Below are 18,436 nucleotides of genomic sequence, written 5' to 3' on the forward strand. Positions count from 1 at the left end.
GACTAGGCTTATTCTGTGTCTGGGAAACCGGCCTATTGAGTCAGTGAATTAACAAAGTTTTACCCTCTCGTAGCGCATCGAGGCGGCAGACCTGAACGGGCTGAACCGCCGAACCCTGGTATCCCCAGTCCAGCACCCGTACGGTCTGACCATACTAGGACCACACATCTACTGGACCGACTGGCAGAGCCGCAGCATCCAGCGGGCTGACAAAACCACCGGCGCCAACACCATCACTGTATGCAGGAACCTGCCCGGGCTCATGGACATACAGGCCGTGGATAGAGAGAAGCCACTGGGTGAGTGTATCAATGGCACACTGGCCTCGGAACAGCAAAGAGGAAGGTGTGGGTAGGGGTTTGCCTTGGTTTAACCTCGTCCCCAGGCTGATGTCCCATAAAAGCCTTGTACATCAACCATTCAAAGTTGGTCTTAGTGGGAGTGACCATAGAACTATATGGGAGCGACCTTACTTGTAATCATTTCATTTTAGAAAATCACACGACTGCAAAAAATCTGGTAAGGTTGTTTGGTTGGTGTGTTTGGAATTGAGTGGCACTTACCCATTTGCTGTCCTCCATTTGTCCCCTGTATTCTCTATTTATTGTTCGTCTTCCCTCTCTCACGTCACTATCAATGGAATCAGTTGGCTGTATGTATTGGGAATGTCTTGAAACCAGTAAATATTCTGCTGCTACCCCTATTTGTGTACCTGCAACAAAAGTCTGACTTGGTTTGCTCCTTCCTCCCCCTCTCCAGGTTTCAATAAGTGTGGTAGAAGGAACGGGGGCTGTAGCCACATGTGTCTGCCCCGCCCCAACGGTACTTCCTGTGCCTGTCCCACCGGCATCCTCCTCAAGGGGGACGCCAGGTCATGTGACGACTCCCCCGAGACCTACCTGCTCTTCTCCAACCGGGTCAGCGTGCGACGCATCTCCCTGGACACAAATGACCACACGGACGTGCATGTGCCCGTGCCCGAGCTGCACAACGTCATCTCGCTGGACTACGACAGCGTGGACGGGAAGCTGTACTACACCGATGTCAGCCTTGATGTTATCAGGCATGCTAAAAAAAGACACGCCCACACAATATACACTGAGTGTACAAAACATTAGAAACGCCCTTCTAATATTGAGCTGCACCTACTTTTGCCCTCAGAACAGCCTCAATTTGTTGGGGCATGGACTCTACAAGGTGTCAAAATGTTCCACAGGGATGCTGGCCCATGTTGAACTCTAATACTTCCCACAGTTGTGTCAAGTTGGCTGGTAGTGGATCTCTAAACCAAATAGATCGTTCCATCTCATCTCACAGATGCTCAGTTGGATTGAGATCTTGTGACTGCGCAGGCCACTGCAGTAAGCGGAATTCACTGTCATGTTTGTGGAACCATTCCTGGACAATCCTAGCCTTGTGACTAGGGGGCATTATCCAGCTGAAAAGAAATATATATTTGCAGATGGATACATAGCTGCCATGAAAGGATGCACCTATTTGGCAATGATGTTTAGATATCCTGTGGCATTCAAACGTAGCTCCACTTTTATCAAGGGACCCAATGTGTGCCATGAAAACACACCCCACACCATCACACCACCACCATCAGCCTGCAATGTTGACACGCAGCATGATGGCTGCATGAACTCATGTGATTTTCTCCATACCCTAGTCCCCCCATCAGCGTGAAATAGCAAGAACCGGGATTCATCAAACCAGGGCAATGTTTTTTTCAATTCTCCAGTTTCCAGTGTTTTCGTTCCTTAGCGCACTGCAACTGCAGTTTCTTGCAGTGCGAAGTGGAACTCTAAGGTCACCAGCTGCCATACCCCATTCGTGTCAAGGTACGACGAGTTGTGCATCATTTGATGGGTCTTTGGGGACCAATGTTGTACTGGACTGTCAGTTGACTAACTGTAGTCTGTCTGTTGCTCTGCACAATTTGTGTCTGCCTCCTTTGTCCTCTTTTATCAATGACCTGATTTCAAACACTGGTCGGCAGTTGGCTCGATTTCCTTTGGGTGGTGGGCTATTCTTGATACACACAGGAAACTGTTGAGTGTGAAAAACCCAGCAGTGTTGCAGTTCTTGACACACTCAAACCGGTGCGCCTGGCACCTACTACCATACCCTGTTCAAATGCACTTGAATCTTTTGTCTTGCCAATTCACCGTCAGAATGACACATACACAATCAATGTCGCAATTGTCTCAAGGCTTAAAAATCCATCTTTAACCTTTCTCCTCCCCTTCATCTACACTGATTGAAGTGGATTTAAAAGGTGACATCAATAAGGGATCGTAGCCTTCAATTGGATTCACCTGGTCAGTCTATGTCATGTAAAGACCAGGTGTTCCTAATGATTGTACACTCAGTGTATACACACACACAATATGTACAGTACACTCTTACTCACACACACGCATGCATGCATTCCAACACAAGGAATTCCTCCTTGTCACTTTTTCTTACTATTTGGGGTTTTAACTCTTTGCTAATGTATTCGAGCAATAGTTATGCACTCTACCAATAAGATGTAATGTAATAATTGATACAATTGATTGATTTGTTGATTCATTGATTCATTGATCGATTTAACTTCTCATGTGCTGGTCAGACGGGCCAACTTGGATGGTACAGGGATGGAGACAGTGATAAGCCAGGGTCTGAAGACCACTGATGGTCTAGCTGTGGACTGGGTGACCAGGAATATGTACTGGACGGACACAGGTCGCAACACCATCGAGGTGGCACGACTGGACGGGACCAGCCGCAAAGTACTAGTCAACAACAGCCTGGATGAACCCAGGGCCATCGCTGTGTTTCCCAGCAAAGGGTGAGAGGAGGAGGAATAGAGGGGGGGAAAGCGTTAAGGTTGAGGGAAGAGGGTGGAAGGGTGTAGTGGAAGAGATTGGTTTTGTGAGTGTTTGTGTGTGTGGGGGGGTGGGAACTGTGTTGTCATTGTTTCATTGGTCTCTCTAGGTACCTGTTCTGGACAGACTGGGGTCACATTGCTAAGATTGAGCGGGCACACCTAGATGGATCAGACCGTAAAGTTCTGATTAACACAGACCTGGGCTGGCCCAACGGACTCACACTGGATTACGACACACGCAGGTTAGAAAGAGAGAGTGGGAGGGAGAGAGTGGAATGGAGGGGGATGGTGACAGGGAGGGAATAAGGGAATGACAGAGAGAGATAAAGAAGAGAGCGGCAGTGGTAGGGAGGGAGGGCGGGAATAAGGGAATGACAGACGGATATACAGGAGGGATTGGTAGGGAGAGAGGGAGGGAATAAGGGAATGACAGACGGAGATGAGAGGGAGTGGTAGGTAGGGAGAGAGAGAGGGAATGAGAGACAGAGATACAGGAGAGAGAAGGAGTGGTAGGTAGGAAGAGAGAGAGGGAAGGAATAAGGTAATGGCAGACAAAGATACAGGAGAGAGAGGGAATGGTAGGGAGAAAGGCAGCACAGGTATAGTTTTTGGTAATAAATCTTGTTCTGGGGGCAGCCTTCCAGAGTGGTCACTAGCTGGCACAGCCACAAAGTCATATAATCTGCCTTAACCACACTGCTAACCCTAATGCCTAACCCTTAACTCTAAATTAAGACCAAAAAGCTAAGTTTTGTTTTCATGAATTTTTACAATATAGCCAATTTTGACTTTGTAGCTGGCCCATCTAGCAAAAATTGCTCAGTTCTGCCTCCAGGACAAGACTCATCCCAATAAATGGCAACCCACAGAGGGAGCGGGACGGAGAGTGTGACAGTCAGAGACAGGAAAAGAGGGAGAGAAAGATTGAAAATATTAGGGCCTAACAGCATACAAAGCAGATCTCAGCCGAGAAAATCTAATTATTTTCTGCAGAACATTCTGTTTTGTGTAGTAAATCAAAGTACAGTACAGGAGTTTTCTGGCCTCTTGATAGGATAGCTTTGATGTCAATTCCTGTTAAATCCCTCTCATCTCAGTCTAATATCTCTGTAAAGTATTTTTGCCTAGTATGTATATGAACTATGAATGTGTGTGTTTGACTCCTCCGTGTGTGTGTGTGTGTAGGATCTTCTGGGTGGATGCTCACTTGGACCGCATTGAGAGTTCCGACCTAAACGGAAAGCTCCGTCAAATCCTCATCAGCCCTGTGTCCCACCCCTTCGCCCTCACACAGGTACCCCCCGAGCTGTCAATCAACCACTTGACCCTTCCCCCTGGCTACCACATCAACTCACTTGCTCTCATTCCTCCTCCACTCACTCGTTTGTTCACTGCCTCACTTGCTCTCCCTCCTCCTCCACTCATACTGAACCATAAAACTGAACCATTCTACTTCCCTTCATCTCTGACCTTCATTTTCTTCCTCCCCCTCTTCTCTTCCTCCTTGTCTGTGTTTCTTTCTCCTCTCTTTTTCTCTACCTTGTTCCCCCAGTTGAAGCCGGTGTCCTCCCCTCTAACCCCTTTCTCCCGACTCTCGCAGCAAGACCGTTGGATCTACTGGACGGACTGGCAGACTAAGTCCATCCAGCGCGTGGACAAACACACTGGCCGCAGCAAGGAGACCGTGCTGGCCAACGTGGAGGGCCTCATGGACATCATCGTAGTCTCACCACAGAGGCAGAGCGGTAAGGGAGCAGGGTGAAGTTGCCCCTAGACGCTGATCTTAAGTCATTTTAGCATTTTCCCGACTTATGGTTAAGGTTAGGTTTGGGGAAACTTTGCCCTTGAGCGAGTGGTAAGTTGCCCCTAACTACTGATACCGGTACAAGTATTTGTTCATCTTCTTATGGCGAAGATTAGCATTGAGGGTAATCTGATCCTCGATTAGATTCAAACACCATTGTGGTGTCGCCACAGTGACTGAGGCATTTCTGGGAGTTACATTTTTTCCCTCTCAAATCAAATCAAAGTTTATTTGTCACATGCGCCGAATACAACAGGTAGACCTTACAGTGAAATGCTTACTTACAGGCTCTAACCAACAGTGCAAAAAAGGTATTAGCTGAACAATAGGTAGGTAAAGAAATAAAAACAACAGTAAAAAAGATAGGCTATATACAGTAGCGAGGCTATAAAAGTAGCGAGGCTACATACAGACACCGGTTAGTCAAGCTGATTGAGGTAGTATGTACATGTAGATATGGTTAAAGTGACTATGCATATATGATAAACAGAGAGTAGCAGTAGTGTAAAAGAGGGGTTGGCGGGTGGTGGGTGGGAGACAATGCAGATAGCTCGGTTAGCCAATGTGCGGGGTCAGTGGTTGGTCGGCCCAATTGAGGTAGTATGTACATGAGTGTATAGTTATAGTGACTATGCATATATGATAAACAGAGAGTAGCAGCAGCGTATTTAAGCTTTCACCTTATACTGTTGGTTACATTCAAGGAAGTGTATGTTATGTAATACAGTGCCTTGCAAAATTATTCATCCCCTTGGCGTTTTTCCTGTAATTACAACCTGTAATTGAAATGGATTTTTATTTGGATTTCATGTAATGGACATACACAAAATAGTCAAATGGTGAAGTGAAAGTAATAAAGTTACTACTTTCAAACAAAAAAAACGGAAAAGTGGTGCGTGCATATGTATTCCCCCCCTTTGCTATGAAGCCCCTAAATAAGATCTGGTGCAACCCATTACCTTCAGAAGTCACATAATTAGTTAAAGTCCACCTGTGTGCAATCTAAGTGTCACATGATATGTCACATGATCTCAGTATATACCTGTTCTGAAAGGCCCCAGAGTCTGCAACACCACTAAGCAAGCAGCACCACCAAGCAAACGGCACCATGAAGACCAAGGAGCTCTCCAAACAGGTCAAGGACAAAGTTGTGGAGAAGTACAGATCAGGGTTGGGTTGTAAAAAAAATATCTGAAACTTTGAACATCACACGGAGCACCATTAAATACATTATTTAAAAAATTGAAAGAATATGGCACTACAACAAACCTGCCAAGAGAGGGCCGCCCACCAAAACTCACGGACCAGGCAAGGAGGGCATTAATCAGAGAGGCAACAAAGAGACCAAAGATAACCCTGAAGGAGCTGCAAAGCTCCACAGCAGAGATAGGAGTATCTGTCCATTGGACCACTAAGCCGTACACTCCACAGAGCTGGACTTTACGGAAGAGTGGCCAGAAAAAAAGCCATTGCTTAAAGACAAAAATAAGCAAACACATTTGGTGTTTGCCAAAAGGCATGTGGGAGACTCCCCAAACATATGAAAGAACGTACTCTGGTCAGATGAGACAAAAATGTGGCTTTTTGGACATCAAGGAAAATGCTTTGTCTGGCGCAAACCCAACACCTCTCATCACCCCAAGAACACATAGTGAAGCATGGTGGTGGCAGCATCATGCTGTGGGGAAGTTTTTCATCTGCAGGGACTGGGAAACTGGTCAGAATTGAAGGAATGATGGATGGCGCTAAATACAGGGAAATTCTTGAGCGAAACCTGTTTCAGTCTTTCAGAGATTTGAGACTGGGACGGAGGTTCACCTTGCAGCAGGACAATGACCCTAAGCATACTGCTAAAGCAACACTCGAGTGGTTTAAGGGGAAACATTTAAATGTCTTGGAATGGCCTAGTCAAAGCCCAGACCTCAATTCAATTGAGAATCTGTGGTATGACTTAAAGATTGCTGTACACCAGCGGAACCCATCCAACTTGAAGGAGCTGTAGCAGTTTTGCCTTGAATAATGGGCATAAATCCCAGTGGCTAGATCTGCCAAGCTTATTGCGACATACCCCAAGAGACTTGCAGCTGTAATTACTGCAAAAGGTGGCTCTACAAAGTATTGGCTTTGGGGGGGTGAATAGTTATGCACGCTCAAGTTTTCAGTTTTTTTGTCTTATTTCTTGTTTGTTTCACAAGAAAAAATATTTGTTATTTTCAAAGTGGTGGGCGTTTTGTGTAAATCAAATGATACAAACCCCCCAAAAATCTATTTTATTTCCAGGTTGTAAGGCAACAAAATAGGAAAAATGTGAAGGGGGGTGAATACTTTCGCAAGCCACTGTACATGCCTTGTTTAGAGCTGAGATTTAAAAAATAAAATAAAAATACTCAACAACAGTAAAAGTGTTCAACATTGTATTGTGAACCTCTACAAACTCTTCTTCATCTGTTGAGTAAACCTTGCATGTATACCTGCAAAAAAATGGCCTTTCAGCTTAAGGGATTTCCATCCCTTTAATTACGGTCCAAAAATACAAAATTACATACCAATCAAAAGCAATTGTATTTTTTTTTATCAACCTCAAATCTTACTGATGGAAATGTCCTAAGCATGCCCCCCTCAACACTCCACATAGCGGTCTTAAGATGAATGCACTCAATGTAAGTCGCTCTGGATAAGAGTGTCTGCTAAATCTGGATAAGAGCATCTGCTAAATGACTAAAATGTTCATAATGGTGATCATAATGCAATGCATTTCTTTCATAATTTATTACCTTGCATGTATCCTCCATTATGTACCATTGCTGTATCTGACTTGTTTACTGTGAGGAAATTGGATGGGAAAATCATTTGGACGTTTCCTCGCCTGTCTGTGGGTTATTTAAAAACAATAACTTGAAAGCCCCAATCGCTAGGGTCATTTTAAGATGTCAGGTGTCAAAATCTGTTCAGTTTTGATACTGAGCTCATTGCCCAACCGGACGCATCTGGTTTCAAGTGGCCAAGAGACCTCATGTGATGTTCAGCTGCTATTTAGCGGACGAACTGGGAATCAGACAGGAAATCGAATTATATTAGTGGAAAGGTAGCAACGTCAGTTTTCTTCTCATATGTATATTATTCCTGTACGTCGAAAAATGGAGCCATTGCACAAACCCTGCTGTTTTCAGATGGCTGTGTTCCTATGGGAATTTATGCATGTTTGTAGTGCCACCATTAGGTAAAAGATTGGACTTGGTTTTTTTTATCCTTTTGGAAGAGTAATTAGTGGTATATTTTATTTCAAACCTAGACTTTCAAAACTATTCTTCTCCTAAAATGTACTGACAATTCTACTTCCCTTTGCCTGCTGTTGCTCTGGCTCTGTAATAGTGACATTGTTGCTGACTATTTGTAATAGTACTAAGCATGTATTGGCTGAAATCTAAATGTCTTTCATGAAACATAAAATATATGGTATCTTCACAGCCGTGTATATTCCCCCTCAAGCCAAAACCACAACGGCCCTCAAGGAACTACACTGGACATTATGCAAACTGGAAACCACATATCCTGAGGCCGCATTTATTGTAGCTGGGGATTTTAACAAAGGACATTTGAGGAAAACGCAACCGAAGTTCTATCAGCACATTGACTGTAGACTGTAGTCGCTTAGGAAAAACACTAGACCACTGCTACTCGCCTTTTTGAGATGCTTATAAGGCCCTCCCCCGCCCTACCATCAGAAAATCAGATCACGACTCCATTTTGCTCCTCCCTTCCTATAGGCAGAAACTCAAACAAGAAGTACCCAAGGTCTATTTATAATAATGTTTCCATACTGCTTTACTCATCTCAGATGCATATACTGTATTCTATTCTGCTGTATTTAGTCAATGCCACTCCGACATTGCTCGTCCTAATATTTAGATATTTCTTAGTTAATTCGTTTACTTTTAGATTTGTGTATTGTTGTGAATTGTTAGATACTACTGCACTGTTGGAGCTAGGAACACAAGCATTTCCCTACACCAGCAATAACATCTGCTAAATATGTGTATGTGACCAATACAATTTGATTAGATATGTGCCATTGTGAAAATGCCACCAAAGGGCGGCAGAGTTTAACAGGTTAAAGTAAGCCTTTTCTCTTCCCTGCAGGCACTAACCACTGTGGGGTGAATAATGGAGGATGTACTCATCTCTGCTTCGCTAAGACAAACAGCTTTGTGTGTGCCTGCCCTGATGAACCAGACAGCAGGCCCTGCTCCACCAGTGAGTTTTTGTGTGTGTGTGTGTGTGTGTGTGTCTGTCTGTCTGTCTGTCTGTCTGTCTGTCTGTCTGTCTGTCTGTCTGTCTGTCTGTCTGTCTGTCTCTGTCTGTCTCTGTCTGTCTCTGTCTGTCTCTGTCTGTCTCTGTCTGTCTGTCTGTCTGTCTGTCTGTGCGTGCACTTGCATGCCTGTGAGTAACAACTTATTTTGATAAACAACATTCCAGCTTTGTGTGTGATCTGTTTATGTATCTTTAAAACACTAATCATTGTTCCTATGTTTAGTCTCAGGTTATGTGCCCACCTCACCAGACATAGAGACAACCAGCACCGCAGCCCCCAACAAGGTCCCCAAAGCCCCCACAGACACGCCTCAACAAGGACCCCCACTGATCAAGTATGTCAACTACAAGCCAGACGTTTTACCTCATCGACCATGACTTGAAGGGATCCTACTGATACATAATGAGGGCTGTCGGATATGAATATTGACTAAATACCTTGTATCACAATGCTTTACTTTTACGTCTTCAGTTTGTGAGAAAGTAAATGCTCAGTTTGATGGTTAATGTTATTTTTTTCGCATCCCGTTTCGTAGCTGCACAGACAAGAGCCTGAGTGTGGAGGGCTGCTTACAGAGCAACGTGGTGACAGCTCCTCACGGTAAGATAAAGTCAGCTTCATCATCAAATTCATCATCATTATCATGATTATTACCCTCAGTAGCATCTTAATCACACTTTGCATCATCATTACTATCATCATCATCATAAATGTGACCCGATTCAGGAAACTATGTCACAAGTCATGACTTCACAGGAGAGCTGTTTGAACGTAAACATATATTTTTTAATCAAAATGCATTTTTTGGCAGAAATGCCTTCTCGAACATGTGAACTTTAATGTGCCTTAATATCAAACTTGTATGCCATCTGTTAATACGAATAAAATGGTCAAATTACGAGCCTAGATGGTTAAGCCACAGAAAAAGTGAGCAATCTTCCAGCTAGCCATGATTGGCTGAGATAATGAGTGGGCTGGACATGCCGAAAGATGAGTTCGGATTGGTCTGCCACATAGCACGCGTCTGTCTATTGGAGCTGGTCAGTAACTCTAGGTAATCGTGTCAAACGCGACCTTTTTTAAATGTATTGCGTAGGAAAACTGCATAAACCTAATGTCAAGTTAAAGTGTACTGTTAGCTAGCTAACGTTATGTGTATGCTCTCCACTTTCTGGAGGACTGAGTTTTTAAATTAGTGGAATTTGAGTATGATAGCTAAGGAGATGGGGAAAACACCAGTCTGAATTACATCGTCAAACTAAGGGCAACCATGCATGGCATCAGACAGGAGACACGTCCAACCATGATGTATACTGGTAAGATAGTCTAGCTAGCTACATTTTCAGATATTACACGTTTCTAATTTTGACAGAAAGGGGTTTCATTTCAAGTGTACTGTTAGATAACTAACGTTAGCTGGCTGCGTAGCTAGCTAATGTTAGCTGGCTGGGTCGCTAGCTAACATTGTGTATGATCTTATTCTTCGTATCTCAGACACATTTGATTGACTAGTTATAGCCATAGAACCTGGTTGGTTAGCTACCTGCAGATTCATGCAGGGTAGTGACGTCATGAGTTGTGATTATGGTCCATTGTTTAGCTAGCTAGCTAGATGTCTTAACAAAAGACTCCATGCAAGTAAGGTTATCCATTTCAATAATGTCACTGCAACTGTTAATAGACGTACTAGATGGAAAATTCGCTCTGGCTATCTACTCCAATTTCAGACCATGGGTAAGATAGTCTAGCTAGCTACATTTTCAGATATTACACGTTTCAAATTGACAGAAAGTGGTTTCATTTCAAGTGTACTGTTAGCTAGCTAGCGTTAGCTGGCTGGGTCGCTAGCTAATGGTATGTGTATGATCTTATTCTTCGTATCTCAGACACATTTACTTGACTAGTTATAGCCATAGAACCTGGTTGGTTAGCTACCTGCAGGGTAGTAATGTTGTGAGTTGTGATTATGGTCCATTGTTTAGCTATCTAGCTAAATGTCTTAACAAAAGACTCCACTCTAATTTTGACAAAGTATTTTTATTTCAAGTTAGCGTACAGTTAGCTAGCTAGCTAACGTTAGCTGGCTGGCTCACTAGCTACATTTCTTAACAAAAGATTCTCATCATAGTGTGCCAGAGCGCAGAATAACTGATGAATTTTTGAACTCTCATCACCCGTTGAATATGTCCGGTGTCAGTAAATTCGGCAACAAAGCGTAATTTAATTGTTGCCAGCAGCACAGTTACAGTCACCAACGCTCTGGATAACATGAAAACTGCCTAATCAGCTCTGCTAGAGTGAGTAAAATGGTCAGAGTGGGGTGTTCTCTCATTATGTGTCTGGAAGTAACTAGCCAATGTTAGCCATGTTGGGTGATTGACTCTCGTTGTGAAGTCAGAGCTTTCGTAACAACCCTACTTATTGGCCAGAGCGTCCTGTGTGCGCTCTGAACGCGAAACGCTCTGAATTTATGAACGGACAATCTGACAGCACAGTTGCAGTCACCAACGCTCTTGATAACATAACAGCCTAACCAGCTCTGCTAATGCGAGTAATGTTCAGTGAGCTGTTCCCTCTCTCTCTTAGATGTCTGGATGTAGCTGGCAAGTTAGTACAGAATGCACGGATCAACCCTTAAAGAGATGGGTGGGGTTAAGGCTTAAGAGGGTGTGAACAATGCTGAATGGGTGTAGACTAAGAAGGGCTGTCCAATAGTAGTACCAAAACATTTAAAGACGGTTTTCTCAAAAGTGAGTTTACAAGTTGATCAACTTTCAAAGCAGAATTACTTTTTCCATTGTTTCCTCAAAGGCGGTGTATGATATACCATTTTGTAGCTCTTATTCTCTACTTTTATCCCATGTAAAAAACAGAAATTCAAATGTTGATACATAAGACCGAATCCAGGTGGTGAGTCACAATAAATGATTCACTTTCAAATGTACAGTGTTGAATTTATAGGCTATATCTAATTGTTTAGATGTCATAGCAGTGTTCTCCACTGTTCATCTACAACGCATCTTTCACAGGGGAGGGGCTTCATATCAGCTATGTGATTGGAGGAGCATTAACCATTCTTGCCATCCTGATAATCATCACTGCCTTCATTATTTACCGGTAAGACCAAGTCCTCTCTAAATACTCAATATTCCGCTCATTTGACATGTACATTTTTGTCATTTAGCAGACGCTCTAATCTCGAGCGATTTACAAGTTAGTACATTCATCTTAAAGTAGCTAGGTTAGACAACCACATCAGTCATAGTAAGTAAAATGTTCCTCAAAGTCATCAACAAAGTCACTGCTAGTAATAAAATAAATATGTCTATGTCTATTCTCCATCCCTTTATCTGTCCAGATCTGAAGTAAGTAATTAGGTTAAAACAAATTGAGCACCAAAAGTCAGGTAACTTATCGTTTCATATCAGTGCAGATGAAGAACACACAAAGGAAGCTACATTAGACCTGTGACATTTGTCTGTCGCGGGAGCTAACCTAGATAGCCACCCAATGGACAGATTTAACCAGTGTGTGTACACCAGTGTGTACAATGTGTTTTCCCATCTTTCTATCCTCAGACACAAAATGTCAAAGTTTGCTGACCCCGGGATGAGCAACCTGACCTACAGTAACCCCTCATACAGGACGTCAACGCAAGAGGTCAAGATCGAGACCTCTCAAAAGCCGCCCATTTACAACCAGCTACGATATAAGAAAGAGGTAAATATTCAGGCCTATTTAGAACACTCTCGTCATTTTCTTGAAATACTAGCTAAGCATTTTTTCACGTGCAGCATTTGCAGTTGTCATCGAGGCAAAGGGTGGTTATTTGAAGAATCTCAAATATAAAATATATTTTGATTTGTTTAACACTTTTTTGGTTACTACATGATTCCATATGTGTTATTTCATAGTTTTTGATGTCTTCACTATTATTCTACAATGTAGAAAATAGTAGAAATAAAGAAAAACCCTTGAATGAGTAGGTGTTCTAAAACTTTTGACCTGTAGTGTATGTTATTCTCATATAATAGCGTGTAACATTTGCACTGGTGCAAATGCTTACTGAATCTGGGCCTTATCTCTCACCTCAGACTTTGATGAAATTAAGTAACTAATGTTTAATAGAGGAATGGATACATTTGATGTGAATCCATTGGGTTTCTTTATGCCTATTATGACTGACGGGTTTCAAATGTTCAAATAGTATGGCTGGAAGTAACCATTGAGACGAATACCAGTTTTCAATGTTTGCCTCTATCTCTTATGCTGTAGATAGATTGCTTTACAGTAGTTTTATTATAGCCAAACAATGAAGAGGCACAAGTTGTGACTGACCCGTCCACTCATCTCTCCTTTTTTCTCTTCCCCCTTCTCCTTCACTGCAGCTCTCTCATCCTTACAACAGCCTCTCTCCTTTATTCTTTTGACCTGTTTTGTCCTGCGGAGAGGTAGTCACACACTGCATGGGGAATCCCTCCAATCAATCAACCTATCGCTCTCTCTTTCACTCCTCCTGTATCTCTCTCACTCCTTTTGTATCTGACTCTCGTCCCCACCCACATGCTCTCTCTCATGTGTCTGCTGTTGTTCCTCTGCTTGGTCATACATGACAACTGACTCTTTCTGATGACTGACTTAACTAATGATTTAACAAATGTAGAGACATACAGTGCCTTCAGAAAGTGTTCATACCCCTTGACTTTTTCCCACGTGTTGTGTTACAGCCTGAATTGAAAGTTTATTAAATTGAGATTGTGCAGGCCAGTGACACACACAATACCCCATAATGTCAGTGGAATTATGTTTTTCTACATTTTTACAAATTAATTTCAAATGAAAAGCTGAAGTGCCTTGAGTCAATAAGTATTTATCTACTTTGTTTTTGGCAAGCCTAAAAATGTACTTAATTCATGTAATAAGTTCCATGGACTCACTCTGTGTGCATTGATAGTGTTTAACTTAATTGTGTAATGACTACCTCATCTCTGTACCCCACACATACAATTAATTATCTGTAGGGTCCCTCAGTCGAACAGTGAATGTAAAACACAGATTCAACCACAAAGATCAGGGAAGTTTTCAAATGGTTCGCAAAGAAAGGAACCTATTGGTAGATTAAAAAATAGAAAGAAGCAGATACTAATTATCCCTTTGAGAATGGTAAAGTTATTAATTACACATTGGATGGTGTATGAATACACCCACTCACTACAAAGATACAGGCGTCCTTCCTAACTCAGTTGCCGGAGGGAAGGAAACCCGCTCAGGGATTTCACTATGACTTTAAAACAGTTACATAGTTTAATGGCTGTGATTGGAGAAAACAGGGGATGGATCAACAACATTATAGTTACTCCACAAAACTAACCTAAATGAGAGATTGAAAAGAAAGCCTGTACAGAATAAAAATATTCAAAAAATGCATCCTGTTTGCAACAAGGTACTAAAGTAATACTGCAAAAAGTTTGGCTAAGAAATTAACTTCATGTCCTAAATACAAATTGTTATGTTTGGGGCAAATCTTACACAACACATCACTGAGTACCACTCTTCATATTTTCAAGCATGGTTGTGGCTGCATCATGTTATGGATATGCTTGTCATCGGCAAGGGAGTTTTTTTAGGATATAAAGAAACGGAATAGAGCTAAGCTCAGGCAAAATCCTAGAGGAAAACCTGGTTCAGTCTGCTTTCCAACAGACACTGGGACACATTCACCGTTCAGCAGGACAATAACCTAAAACACAAGGCCAGATTTACACTGAAGTTGCTTACCAAGACGCCATTGAATGTTCTTGAGTGGCCTAGTTACAGTTTTGACTTAAATTGGCTTGAGAATCTATGGCAAGACTTGAAAATGGCTATCTAGGAATGATCAGCAACCAACTTGACAGAGCTTGAAGAATAAAAAAAATAATTGTGCAAATTGTTTTGGGGCTCCCGAGTGGCGCAGTGGTCTAAGGCACTGCATCTTGGTGCTAGAGGCGTCACTACAGACCCTGGCACAATATGTGGAAAAAGTTGAGGGGTGTGAATACTTTCTGAATGCACTTGATCTCTATCTATGGCTGTGGATGGACCTAATACTATCAAATAATGAGGGTTTGAAAAGTCTGTTCTTTGTTTGACAAACCCTTTCACTTTATGTATGGTGTATCTGTCATTTTACACAGTCTTATTTTGCGGGAATGCACTGCTATCAGATGTAATCCTGAGCCCAACTCTAACCTTTTGATTACCTGGAGCAGTTTCAGTATATTGTTTACCATCCTGTCACAAAAATCGAATACGTTTTTTTTTCCACAAATGCAGTAAAGAAATGACATGTTTGAGATTCCATAGTTTGCCCACTCAACACATGGGCACTAATAACAAAACTAACTGAAAGACCAGAGGACATCTCACTGAAAAACAAACTACTATTGTGCATGGGTAGACATTTATAACAACATCCTGCTCTGGAGTATTTGTAGTTGTTTTCTGATTTAATTATTCCAAAATGGCTGCTGTCTAACCATTGACACAGGCTTAGTTTTCCACTAACTACTTATGCAGGGTCAGATATTCTTCGTCCCCTCAGATGCTTTTGGGGATATGATCATCTGACCCTAGATCTGTGGTTGTGGGTGATGTCTACGTCGTGCGCTAGGCTTACACAGCTAAACCTTCTACTGTGTCTTCTTCCTCCTTCCTACTTCCTCAGGGGGACTGGGACAGCGGCTACACCAAGGAGAAGATCCGGATCGTGGAGGGCGTGTGTCTCCTCTCCAACGAGGAGCTGTACTGGGAGGACCTGAAGCAGCTGAAGCCGTCGCGGGGTGGTCTGCACACGTGCATGCGCACGGACACTGTGTCCCTGCAGGCCAGCAGCGCCTCGCTGGACGACGGCGAGACAGAGCAGTTGCTCCAAGAGGAGAGGTCGGAGTGCTCGTCCATAAACACGCTGACCCCCGCCATCATCACACCCCAATGCCACCCCCAACACAGCCTGACACCGGCTGGACCCCCGCGCGCAAACTCTCCACCGAGAGCGAGGTGTAAGGGAGGGCTCTTGCTTCACTGCCTCCCAACTCCTACTCTTCCCCCTTAGTCCTCCCGACCCTTCAACTACACATCCTTATACACACACACACACACACACACACACACACACACACACACACACACCTGAATACAATATACACATACAGTAAACGAGTACATGGTTTGTACTTGCGCTTCAGGCCACAGCGAGTCATACACTATCTGACACTCACACAGATAGGTGGTACATACAAACACTACAGCCACATACATACTTCATGCTACACACACACATTTATGCATGCATACAAACCTGGCATCTCCTCGGCCCGGTGGACTTTGTCCTACACACACACATCCGCACTCTTACCACTACCCTCTCACAACCACAGACTGACTCACTGCTACCCTCTTCAGGCAACAGACTGAATTACAATTTACAAGCATGCTGGAAGAAAATAAAATACACTTTGAGAAAGGAAATGACAAAGAGAGAATTAAATGACTTCTGGAGCCTTTTTAAAGAATGCAACCCTTCAAGGTGAGGGCCGCTTGGTTGTGTATGACATTGCATTTTTTGACAAAGCTAAAAACAATATACTCCCGCAGGAAACTATGTAACAAACTGCTCTCTCTCTATATTGCAACTCGTCATATACCATGTCCTTATGAACTCTATTTATGAACTTTTTGTTCTTTGACTTGGTTTTTGCTGATTTTAGAGAATGGTGAGAGTGTTGTGTAGAACTGTATTACAGTATGACCCAGTCATTCAAACCTCTATATTTATGACAGTGCCAAAGGGTGGAGCTACGTCTACATCTACACTAGAAGAACATTTTATGGGATATGTGCCACGTAAAGGACGGACAGACGGAGAGTTATCTATGGGAGACAACAGCAATGTTTCAGACATATGTTTCACATTGTATACCTTCTCTTCTTAAACCAACCATGGACTTATCTATCTGGTCTCTCTTAACTGGAACTCTAGACTGGTACTGGAAACTGGTACTCTAGATTTGTACTGGAAATGGGTACTCTAGACTAATACTGGAAACTGGTACTTTAGACTGTTACTGGACACTGCATTAGCAATTGTTGAAAACCATTCATTTAAGAAATCTAAAGTAAACTGCAAGTAAACCATATCTGGTCCTCTGGGAATAGCAGTCTTGATGAAGTATAAGTGCCAAACATTCTTTTCATTTTTTTCTTTCCTCAGTTTTATATTTCTTGGAGGTTGTAAAATGTGCGTGGCATTCTTTAAGCTGTTCTGATTAAAGCAGACCTCTGTCATCTCTGAACCTGTAAAGCACTATGCACGTAGTGCCCACTGTTCTAGTCTAGACTATAGAATAGGCTTCAGTGTATTATGTCATTTGACAAGGTTGGCTTCTGAAGTATTGCACACAATACAGTGCATTCTGAAAGTATTCAGACTCCTTGACCTTTTCCACATTTTGCTACATTACAGCCTTATTCTGAAATGGATTAAATAGGTTTTTTTCCTCATCGATCTACACACAATACCCCATAATGAAAAAGTGAAAACAGGTTTTTAGAATTTTTTTCACATTTATAAAACATAAAAAACAGATACCTTATTTACATAAGTATTTAGACCCTTTGCAATGAGACTCGAAATTGAGCTCAGGTGCATCCTGTTTCCATTAATCATCCTTGAGATGTTTCTACAACTTGATTGGAGTCCACCTGTGGTAAATTCAATTGATTGGACATGATTTAGAAAGGCACACACCTGTCTATATAAGGTCCCACAGTGGACAGTACATGTCAGAGTAAAAAACCAAGCCATGAGGTCGGAAGAATTGTCCGTAGAGCTCAAAGACAGGATTGTGTCGAGGCACAGATCTGAAGAAGGGTGCCAAAATTTCTGCAGCATTGAAGCTTCCCAAGAACACAGTAGCCTCCATCATTCTAAAATAGTATAAGTTTGGAACCACCAAGACTCTTCCTAGAGCTGGCCGCCCAGTCAAACTGAGCAAGGGCCTTGGTCAGGGAGGTGACCAAGAATACGATGGTCACTCTGACAGACCTCCGGAGTTTCTCTGTGGAGATGGGAGAACCTTCCAGAAGGACAACCATCTCTGCAGTATTCCACCAATCAGGGCGTTATGGTAGAGTGGCCAGATGGAAGTCACTCCTCAGTAAAAGGCACATGACAGCCCCCTTGGAATTTGCCAAAAGGCACCTAAAGGCTCTTAGACCATGAGAAACAAGATTCTCTGGTCTGATGAAACCAAGATTGAAGTCTTTGGACTGAATGCCAAACGTCACGTCTGGAGGAAACATGGCACCATCCCTACAGTGAAGCATACTGTGGGGATGTTTTTCAGCGGCAGGAACTGGGATACTAGATAGGATCAAGGGAAAGGTTCACCTTCCATCTGGACAA

At 42.8% G+C, this 18,436-nt stretch overlaps 1 protein-coding gene across 1 annotated transcript in view; it reads left to right on the plus strand.

The window, feature by feature from the left end:
* Positions 1 to 17,520, plus strand: part of LOC120025095 (low-density lipoprotein receptor-related protein 4-like) — a 99,207-nt gene extending 81,687 nt beyond the window's left edge. The window contains exons 27-38 of the mRNA XM_038969528.1: positions 74 to 299; positions 760 to 1,063; positions 2,618 to 2,836; positions 2,983 to 3,117; positions 4,061 to 4,169; positions 4,476 to 4,620; positions 8,820 to 8,933; positions 9,214 to 9,325; positions 9,527 to 9,591; positions 12,021 to 12,108; positions 12,570 to 12,711; positions 15,698 to 17,520. Coding sequence (XP_038825456.1) covers positions 74 to 299; positions 760 to 1,063; positions 2,618 to 2,836; positions 2,983 to 3,117; positions 4,061 to 4,169; positions 4,476 to 4,620; positions 8,820 to 8,933; positions 9,214 to 9,325; positions 9,527 to 9,591; positions 12,021 to 12,108; positions 12,570 to 12,711; positions 15,698 to 16,084 — 2,046 coding nt within the window. The 3' untranslated portion in view covers positions 16,085 to 17,520. The remainder of the gene's footprint in view (positions 1 to 73; positions 300 to 759; positions 1,064 to 2,617; positions 2,837 to 2,982; positions 3,118 to 4,060; positions 4,170 to 4,475; positions 4,621 to 8,819; positions 8,934 to 9,213; positions 9,326 to 9,526; positions 9,592 to 12,020; positions 12,109 to 12,569; positions 12,712 to 15,697) is intronic.
* The last annotated feature ends 916 nt before the right edge of the window (positions 17,521 to 18,436 follow it).

This window comes from Salvelinus namaycush, chromosome 30 (assembly GCF_016432855.1).
Source record: "Salvelinus namaycush isolate Seneca chromosome 30, SaNama_1.0, whole genome shotgun sequence".
Classification (NCBI taxonomy): domain Eukaryota; kingdom Metazoa; phylum Chordata; class Actinopteri; order Salmoniformes; family Salmonidae; genus Salvelinus; species Salvelinus namaycush.